At 49.8% G+C, this 10650-nt stretch overlaps 1 protein-coding gene across 1 annotated transcript in view; it reads right to left on the bottom strand.

The window, feature by feature from the left end:
• The window catches only part of ARHGAP6 (Rho GTPase activating protein 6), a 624152-nt gene extending 615374 nt beyond the window's left edge, over window positions 1-8778 (bottom strand). Inside the window, exon 1 of the mRNA XM_006835635.1 lies at window positions 8188-8778. Coding sequence (XP_006835698.1) covers window positions 8188-8778 — 591 coding nt within the window. The remainder of the gene's footprint in view (window positions 1-8187) is intronic.
• Window positions 8779-10650: the final 1872 nt, after the last annotated feature.

The following is a 10650-nucleotide window of genomic DNA, read 5'->3' as shown; positions in this document are numbered from 1 at the left end:
GGGAGAAAGATGAGGCTTTCTACTCCCGTAAAGATTTACACCTTCGGAAACCCTGTACAGGGTCGCTATGGGTCGGAACTGACTCGACAGCACTTAACAACAACAACATTGATGATAACCTCAGAACACTTTCGAACAAGAGCCCATGGCCTAAAGGCGTGTCTCTGGGATCTTGGAGAATGGCTGTCACATGCAAATTCCCAGTCACGGACAGAATTCTGACACTTTCCCTTAGACTGGCATGAGATTCCAAGAACCAGACTTCAACTAAGGAAACAGGAGCTCCCCTTCCCCTCAATCCATATGGCTCATGCTATCTAGGTATCGCAGAGTTCAAGGTCACTGTCATTAAGTTAGCTCCGACTCAAGACTGCATAGGGTTTCTAAGGCGGTGTCCTGTGCATTGTGGGATGTTTAATAGCATCCTTGGCCTCTACTCACAATATGTCCGTAGCAATCTCCCCATCCTCAGTGCAACAACTGAGAATGCTTCCAGACACTGCTCTAATGGGTGATCATACCAAAATCCTGCCATAAAGTGTCAACCGTTGGGCTAGATTTTGAGACTGCAAAAATGAATGAGCGTTCCGTTTTCAAGTAGTTCAACCATGCGGGAAAATGATTAGCTAAAATAAAGAAGTGGGGCGATGGAGCTGCTGGAGACTTTAAACCTGCAGAGAGAGAGGGGAGGTGTGCGGACTTGCGGAGTATACCGTCTGGTTGATCGATGATGCATGGAATGCATTGTAACCATGGCAAGGAAATGATATACGACGAGATCAATGTGAAGCTGATGTCCTCCCATGTAAACTATCACATAATTCACAATAAAGCATTAAAAAAATAAAATAAAGAAAGAAGTGGGAAATACAGAAGCAGGCTTATGGCTTCCAGGCTTCATTAGTTATCTAATGCTACTTTAACGGAAAAACTACACAATGCACAGGCTTTCACAAAGAGAAACCGATCTGCTCACAGTTTAGGAAGCTAGACGTCCGAATGTGGGGTGATGGCTCCGGGAGAAGGCTTTTTCTCTCTGTTCATTCTTGGGGAAGGTCCTTGTACCTTTGTAACTTCTATTTCTGGGTTCCTTGGAGAGCTCACGTCTCTTCCATCAGCTGTTTGCTTGCTCAATCTGCGATTTTATACCTCAAAAGAGACTGACTTAGAAACCTCACACTAATAGTACCTCCCCCATTCGCATAACAAATCCATTTCCACATGGGATTATAACCACAGCTATTGTTGCTGTTGCTAAGTGTTAAGTTCAAACTCATAGAGACCCTGTATAGGGGTTTCCAAGGAGCGGCTGGTGTGTTTGATCTGCCAACCTAGTGGTTAGCAGTCCACTGCTTATCCTACAGCGTCACACCAGGACTCCAACCACAGGTATGGTGTTGTTGTTGTTAAGTGCCGACATAATTCAATCCATAACAGATGCTGGCTCCCATTTATTCACAGAGTTGGCCTGTGCCCACTTCCTGTGAATATCTATAGTCCCTACACGGTGCTCTCTTCCAACCCATGCTCTGTTCATGTTGCACCCTGGTGCTTCAAACTCACCACTTTGCCCATTCTCTATACCAGGGCAGTTCCACCTTGATTGACACCCTTGACATTTGGAGGTCATCTGGTGCATTGTAAGGTGTTTAGCAGCATCCCCAGTCTCTGCCCACCAGATGTCAGTACTACCCCCCAATCCGTGATAGATACACAGTGTTCCCCCAAAGACATCTACGTCATTATCCTGCTGTCACTATAGTAAGGTGACATCACAGCAATGCCGAGTCCTGAGCCAGTCTCACAATTCTTGCTATACTGGAGCCCATTGTTGCAGCCACTGTGTCTGTCAATCTATCTGGCTGAATGTCTTCCTCTTTTTCATTGGCCCTCTACCTTACCTAACATGATGTTCTTCTCCAAGGACTGGTCACCCCTGATAACAAGTCTAAAGTATAGGAGACAAAGTCTTGCCATTCTTGCTTCTAAGGAGCATTCTGGACAGATTTTTTTTTTCATTGTTCTCACAGTGCATAGCATGCTGAATATTCTTTGCCAAAACCATAATTCAAAGACATGAATTCTCAACCCTAGAATCCACTGCCATAAAGTCGGATTCATAGCGACCCTATGTAGGATTTCCAAGGCTGTAAATCTTTACAGGAGCAGACAGCCTCCTCTTTCTCCTGCAGAGAGCTGGTGGATTTGAACTGCTGACCTTGCAGTTAGCAACCCAACACATAACCCATTACAGGGCTCCTAATCTGTGAATATGTTTCATTAAATGACAAAAGGGATCAAGGTTACAGGTGGAATAAGGTTGCCAATCAGCTGGCTTTGAGAAACTGGGGAGATTTCAGATGGTCCCAATGTCATCATGAAGCAGTAAGAGAATCAGAGGGAAAACTGACCAGCAAGAAGGGTCAGAGACACGCAATGTGGCTGGTTTTGAAGATGAAGAAAGGAGGCCTCTGGAATAAGCCAACGAACAGATCCTTCCCTGGAGCCTCCCGAAGTTAACAGCCCTGCTGACACCTTGGCGTTAGCCTGAGGAGACCCACTAGGCCCTCTAACCTCCAGAATGAAAAGATACTATGATCGTGATGTTTTAAGCCACTAAGTTTGTGGTCATTTGTTACTGCGACAACAATAGAAAACCATGGCATCCCCAATAGTGCCTTCATTCTCAATGTTCCCTTGAGAGCAAAGTCAACCCCCAGGTTGAAAGTACTGCCCTACAGAATAGAGTCCTCTCCCCTGAGAAAACCGCAAAGGGGGCTTATTCATAATCTATGCTCCCCCACCTGCTGAACACTGTCATCCAACACATAAGTGAGACATTCTCTGCTCCACACATGTCAGGCTTCGAGCCGGCCAGCACTCCATTCTTCCAGCCCTCGCTGCAGACATGGTGCCAAGGGGGTGGTTTGCTGGGTGGGAAATGTGCTTTGGTTGCTCTGTCATTTTTATCTGTCCCTGGGGTTACCCCTCAAAAATGTGTCCAGTAACAGCTGGGGACTCTAGACTCCAGGAGCGAGAGGGGCTGTGTGCTGGCGGCCAGGGGGCTGGTGTACAGGGTATACCCTTTGGTAATCTGAATGGTTATATATTCCTAAGTGCTTCGATGTACATCCAAAACAAAAAAAAAACCCAGAGGGATTGGAAGCAAATGCTATTGAATGATGATGCATGGAGGGGATTGTAATCTTTGCAATGAAAAGAAACATGATAGGATGAATGTAAAAGCTGATGCTCTCCCATGTAAACTATCATTCAATTCACAATAAAAAAACTTTTTGAAAAATATATGTGTCCAGTCTCGCATTTCAATGTTGTTGTTGAATGCTGTCAAGATGTCAAGTCGGTTTTGACTCAGGGGTATGTCATGTGACAGCATAGACCTACCGCATAGGACTTTTCAGGCTGTAATCTTTACTGGAAGGACTGTTGTTGTTGCTAAGCGCTGTCAAGCTGGTTCTAGCTTGTTGTGACCCTGTACAGCATTTCTGAGGAGCTGCTGGTGGTTTTGAACCACTGACCTTACAGTTAGCAGTCCAGTGCTTATCCTACAGCGCTAATCCCTGGAAAAAAACATCATACATAAAGCAGCAGGTCATCGAAAAAGAGGAAGAACCCCAGTGAGATGAATTGACACATTGGCAGCGACAGTGCACACCAACATAGAGAGGACTGTGAGGGTGGGTCAGAACCAGGCAGTGTTTCATTCTGTTGTAAGAGGGTCACTGGGAGTCGGAACCAACTCAACAGCACCCACCAACAACAAAAATCTGTACAGGAACAGATTGCCAGGTTGTTCCACTGTGGAGCAGCTGAGTGGGTTCGAAAAATCAACCTTTTGGTTAACAGCCGCACACTTAGCTGTTGTGTAGAACCAGGATTCCTTTCCGTTTCATTAGGCTACTGCATAAAAAGCTATGTGGTTTCTGGATGCTTTCAACGGCCGGCGTCCTAATATCCCCACACAGACTATTTCACTGCAGGCCTTCAAAGCTCTCATCACTGGAAACTTTGGTGTCACCAAGAGCCAAGCCCCTCTCTCTTTCACCAAAGGGAATCCCCGCCCCTCACCTCCTCCTAAGTGGCAGTTATCACAGTTCAAATGTTTTCTGCATAGTAACACCGTCTATGACTCCCCCAATACACCATGAATCCCCACCCCGTCTGGTCCCTCTTGGCCCTGAGTCCTCTGTCCTGTGCCTCTTTGAAGGCTGACCACGTATCTTAGCCCCTCTGCATTCCTGGAAGACATGCCTATGCTCAAGAAACGCTTGTGAAATGGAGACAGATACACATCAATGTCCTGGAAAGTTAAAAATAATTTTATTTATGCCTGAAAGAAGCTGGCAAACTCCAGATAAACTATGGGCCATAATCCCAATCCTTCATCATTAGAATTAGGAGAGTCCATGGACTCTTCTGTGCTGCTAGTTAGGGGCTGAGCTCAGCTACTAAGAATACAAGTGGAGAAACATGCACCATTCCATCTCCAGTCACCATGTATCTGTCCCCTTGTCTTGTTCCTTTTTCTACTCAATAGATAATCTACCCAGCATGTCCAGGAATCAGATGGTGTTAAAACCACCTGCAAAAGCAAAGTGAGGCAATATTCAGAGAATCAGAACTGACTTTGTCTAACACCTCCTGGGTACAGGTTGGAAAATGGCTACTTCTGAGCCAAAGTAATACAGCTGTCAGATTTGTGAGCGTCTAGGGAGTGAGAGTCTAACTACAGTTTAGTTTCAAACCAGAGGATCCATTGAAAAAACTGAGCTGAAACTGGCTCTACATTGTACTGACTTGTCAGGTTTTCGGCTGTGAGGAAAGAGAAGGAGAGACGGTGAGCAAATCACCAGAGGAATGTGGAACACGCAGTCATGACTCAAGAGGGACCATCCAGACTCTGGATTCACACAAAGACCCCAGGGAAACTTGATGCCAATTCAACACATTGTTGGGGCCACTCAGATGGCCTCAGGAGGTGCCCCGTTGAACTTCCTAATATGACTGCCATCCAGGGTGACTGGCCTACGTCTGTAGATATTGGGCAGCATCTGTAACTATCTTTGGTACACTGGTGGGGTTAGGAAATACTATTGGCATCTAGTGGCTGGAAACCAGGAGGGATGCTGCTGAACATCCTGCAAGGCACAGGACAGCCTCCACAGCAAAGAATGATCTAGTCTCAAATGTCCACAGAGTTGAGGTGGGGAAAGCCTGAGCCACAGAAACCAGGAAACAGGCCAGATCCCTATGAACCTAATCCTCCTCCCTCCCCCACCCCCCAAGGGCCTCTAAATCACACTACAAGGTGCTTACTACTGGATTTTGGATAGTTAGTCAAGTTTCTCTTTTAGGACAAAGGACTCAGCTTTGTTTGCAGGTGAGAAGGACAAGCAATCACCAATCGGATGGATCGCCCCCTTGGTGTTTGTAGGGGGTTCCAGAGTGTTCGACCATTGAAAGGTAACGCAGACCAGTGAATTCCAGGTCCACAGACTAGAAACTGGAAAACCACATTTCTCAGATTCTCTCATCAACTTGGTTCCAGTAAGGTGCTGCCAATGACAACTCTCATGTGATGTTTGAAGGTGGGAGTAAGGGGAGAGAAGTTCTGCTTCCGACTACGTCGGTGGTTGACAGACGTGTAGTGCATAGACGGGAAGCCACCTAAGAAGAGCACATAGTACTGCCCGGGGCTGTGGGGCTAGTTCCAGCAGTAGCAGCAGGAAGGGCAGGTTTGGGGGGGTTACAGCTTCCCCATCCTTGGGTGATACATTTGCTCCCTTCTGCTCCTCTAACCCCACATTGCTGGTAGACTCCTAACTTCCGTAACACCCCACTTTACCTATTAAGCTTCTTCTGACCTCCCCACACCTTTGTAACACATTCCTTGCATTAACGACGTCACTACTTGGGAAAAAATAATAGAAATGAAAAGACATGCCAGGCCTAGGAGTTAGGTTAGAATAGCATTTGCCTTAGACCTACACACCAGGGTCCCCATCCAGTCACTCCGTATCTGCCCCAAGCTTAAAGGAATCTCCCCTCAGACACGCATGCATTTATGAGAAATGTGCATGCTCTTTGCTAGATGGTTTCTGTACTTCCCATTAACTGCTGCAAAGAAGTCAAGTCATGGTACATGAGATTGATGCAGGTGCCCAAACCCTGCCTGGAACAGGTAGTTCTATTGACAGTGAGAGTTTAATGGAGATTGAAGATGAACTGCAACCAGTTGGGATCATCTGCAGGCCAAACAACAGATTAACCTGATAACATATGCTTTGGAAATAGAGCCAAAATCCAGCCTCTGGTAGACGACAGAGGCTTAAGTGTTGGGCTACTAACAGTTTGGACCCACCGGGTCACTCCGCGGAAGAAAGATGAGGCAGTCTGCTTCTGGAAAGATTTACAGCCTTGGAAACCCTATGGAGCAGTTCTACTCTGTTCTATCAGGATGCTAGGAGTCAGAATCCACTGGGTTGGGTTTCGGTTCGTTTTATAGTGCTGAGTTCTATGGTTTGGGTATAATCTCTTGCTCTCTGCCTCGACTTTTGTTTCTACTGCCTACCTTCCTTAAAACACCAGGCAGAACAGTGAACAACACTGGTTCCCTTTTAGTAATCTATATCCTAACACACACACTTTATTCATCTGAGATGCTAATACTTCCGATAAAGGAGGCTGAAATGTGATATTTATCTTATGTTAATAGGGACAGATACAGTCTTGGATGCTATTTCGAAACTGCTCCATGGTTGGGTTTCCATCGGCCTAAATCTCACGCCATTACGTGGTATTTCACTTCATTTCTGTAATGTTACTTATACTTTAGAGTATTCTGTTTCCACGAATTGAATTTCCCTTCCCTTATAGAAACAGATCTGAGGTAAGCCTATAGAGTTGGTGGACCAGAAAGGATAGGAGGTGTTCATTTTCAAAGCAACTCATGTTTATTCTCGGAAAGTAAACAGATTTTCTAAGAACCCATCAACCAGTTTCCCATTGGCTCTGTTCCTCTAACATTCTTAAACAGAGAACATACATTTCAAAGGTACCAAATCGCTCCCTCTGAGTGCCTGATTTACTATTGGTTTCTGTTTATTTGGTAGAAGTTAAGAATATATATAGCCATGAGCTTCCATACCCCTAAGGACACTATTTTTTTCTTATACTCAGATTTCTGAAACTGGGCCTTGGTCATTGTAGGAAAAGGAAGAGATCAATACTAGAGAATTCTAGTAGTTTATTCCCTTCTGCCACCCAAACACATACACACAGAGAGAGTTATCAACAACACCCTCCAGAATGTTCCTGAAGTCTCTGTCAGAACAGAAGTCAGACATTTCAAAGCATGCCTCCTCCAAGCCTTACAAACAGCATGTTGGTGTTCTGTGCTGTCCAGTCAGTTCTGACTCACTGCTACCCCATGTACAGGAGTAGCTGGTGGGTTTGAACTGCCGACCTTGTGATTCAAAATTCAGTGCTGTATCAGCGCCACACCAGGAGTCCATACAAACAGCATTGTTTTTGGTAAATGCCTTCGAGTCCTCTCCAACTCATATCATCCCTGTATAGGGTTTTCACAGCGGGCCTTGCAGTTCAAACCGACCTTGCAGTCCTGCGCATTAACCCCACAGCACCACACCAGGACTCCAAACAAATAGCACGTAGTTGTTGTTAAATACCTTGGAGTCGGTTCCGACTCATAGTGACCCTGAACAGCGTTTCCGAGTCTGTAAATCTTTACAGGAGCAGAACGCCTCATCTTTCTCCCGCGGAACCGCTGGTAGTTTCGAACTGCTGACCTTGAGGTTAGCAGCCCGATTCGTAACCACTACGCTACCAGAGCTCCTTAAACCAGCAGAGAAGTCCATTATTTGAGTTTCGAAAACGAATCAACATTGGGTAAAGGGGCGGAATGTCCCACTGAAATTGCCTGCCGCACAAACATGAAACCAGAACACCCACTCTTGGTCCAGCCCTCATCGAGTTTAAGGAGTGGAGCCAAGAAGTCCCATTAAGACATACACGCAGGTTGCCACTAGGGATGGCCCATTCCCAGGCATCATCTGACCAGCCCAGGCAGGACAGCCATACCATGAAACCCCTCAGCGGCCCTGCGATTCAAGTCAGCCCCTTGAGCCCGGGCGGGTGGGTCCCTACCTCAGACTTCCACACGACGTAGGAGGGGCCGCGGCTGCTGGGTGGGGGCTGGGACCTCCTCTGCTGGAGCCACCTTCGGGGAGAAGCGAAAATGCCATTGGAGCCGCCCGCAGACGAGCAGAGGATGCTTGCAGCGCTCCGGCCACCGCCTGGGCCGGCCAGCATGGAAGGTACATCCCAGGCCAGGCTCTTCTTGAGGCCGCTGCGACCCAGTGGGACCTCATAGTCAAAGTGCAAGCTGCCCGACGGCGACTTCTCCTGCGGGGTGCTGGGCGTGGAGAAGGACGAGCAGAGGGGTCTCGGGGGCGGCAGACGGGCGGCTCGAGGGGGCAGGCCACGGGGCAAGGACGCCGCGCGGGGTCCCTGGCCCTCTGCAGAGGTCATCGAGGAGCACAGACGGATCCCTGTAGTCCCTCGTGGCCCAGGCTCGCCGTCGGCGCCCGCCTCAGCTCCGCGGCCACCGATCAGGGCCGGGTCCAGGCTGCGAGTCTGGCGCAGTTTTCTCTTGGAGTGACCCTTAGCCGCGGCCGCGCCGCCTGGGGCAGGCGACGAGCAGGAGAACACGCTGTGCAGCAGACTCTGAGCCGACATCGCGGTGGCGCCGGGCCGGGCTGCGGGCGGCGGCGCGGGAGGATGCGGGCGCGCGGGCGCCTGAGGGCAGAACAGACTCACGAGCCCCTCGCGCCAGCCAAGGACCCCGGCGGGGGCGGGAGCCGGCGTGCCATCACCAGCCTTCTAGGAAAGGGGGCCGGGGCCTCCGCAGTACTAGAACCTTCCCAGGAGCCCGAGTCCCGGGACGAGAGGAAGAAGAGGAGGAAGGTCAGGCGCTCACAGGGCTCTCAGCTCCAGCCGCCAGCGCCACTCCCCCTTTGCAACTGAGGCGGGAGACACCGCGCTTGCTCGCTCACTCGCTCGCTCGCTGGCTTGGGACAGTCTCGCAGTCTCCAGCAGGCTCCTCCTCGCCTCCGGAGCACGGTCCCGAGGGCTGGGGAGGAGGCTGCCTGGGCGTGCGCCCAGGGCGCGCCCGCCGGACTCCTGCGCCGCCACCGGGCGTCTTCCTGAGTCCGAGACGGGCGCAGGGGAGCCTTCTCAGTGAGACCTGGAGCGCCCGGAGAGGCGCAGCTGGCTCCACTTAACCGCTGCGCTCACAGTTCTGATAGGAGAGGCACAAGGGGGTCTAAAAACTCAAGGTTCCCGCGGGATACTGGCTCGCTCAAAGTGGGGGGCCCAGAGCGCTCTGAGCCCAGGACCTTCCAAGAGCTGGGTGGCGACGGAGTAGGAATTCCTGGCTGCACTCGGCGTTATTGGCAAAGCTGGGAGCTAAGTCGCGTCGTCTAGGGCCGGGAGCCCGGGTTCTGCTCGGGAGGGTGACTTGATCTTCGCAGCTGAGCTTGGGGCCCAGGGTGGGCACAGAGAGGTCACCGCATGCTCCCGCCAGAGTCAGCGAGAAGCTGGTGGTCGGGTCACCTAGGGCCCGGAGGAGAGCTAGGGCTGGGTTGGGGCGGAGCAAGGAGCAGGAGAAAGCAGAACTGGGGGGGGGGGGGGCGTTTTCTAGGCGCCAAACCTGGGAGCCATGGGGAGAGGCAGCTGACCACTGATAGCGCGTCTCCTGGGGAGAAAGGCATGACAACCAGAGTGCGGACCTTCCCCCATTTCCCCTCCCCCAGGTCCAGGGGTCTGGGCGCCAGCTCCACTCACGTTTCTAGAAAGGAAGGGAGGTGTCAGATTGCACCCCACCCACTGGTGTCAGATGGGCTGCCCAGGACGATTGCCCTGATGGAGTGAAATCTCCAGCCTTCCTCACCCCTCTAGCCCTCCGCTGTTTTTGTTTTAAAAGCGGAAGGACAGGGGACTCAGTTCCAATGTAGAAGCTGCCCAGGCACGGACTGGTGATGGGGACCTGCTAAGAAGGGCTGTGAACACGTGTGTAAATGGAAACCAAGAGGAGGGCTGAGGGAAGCCTGGCAGCCATCAGGGCGTTTGAGATTCCAGCTTACCAAATCCTCGGTCTGGTCTCCGGGTCCCTCTTGGGGCCACTTCTGTGCGCTGTGTTCCGGGGCCACCTTCCTGGGAAGCGGGGATATGCAGGGCGACCTCAGTGATCCCTGTTGGAAACCAGGAGCGGCTTCTTCCCTTACTGTGGAACACTTAGCATCAGCAAGGTAGCGGACAAGATGTTGGTAGCGCCTGCCTTCTTTATTTAAACTTTGCTTTCCTGTCCCCTTTTCCCACTTTACGGTGAAGAGAATTTTCTATAAATGTAAAGGTGCTTTTCCTTGAACGTTTATCAAAAGGGAAAAAAGGACTTACAATGAACTTTAACTTATAAATAATAATACCAGTGTTTGACATAAACATTCATCCTGTTTCTTGTAGGTAAGAATTGTCCAACTTTTTTTAGAAGACTACCTTTATTCCTCCATGAAATTCTCAGGGAATAAAATACGGCCTTTCCATTTTGAA

Source organism: Chrysochloris asiatica, unplaced genomic scaffold (genome assembly GCF_000296735.1).
Source record: "Chrysochloris asiatica unplaced genomic scaffold, ChrAsi1.0 scaffold00018, whole genome shotgun sequence".
Classification (NCBI taxonomy): domain Eukaryota; kingdom Metazoa; phylum Chordata; class Mammalia; order Afrosoricida; family Chrysochloridae; genus Chrysochloris; species Chrysochloris asiatica.
The sequence above is the reverse complement of the archived record's forward strand: the minus strand, read 5'-3'. Positions and strand labels throughout refer to the sequence as shown.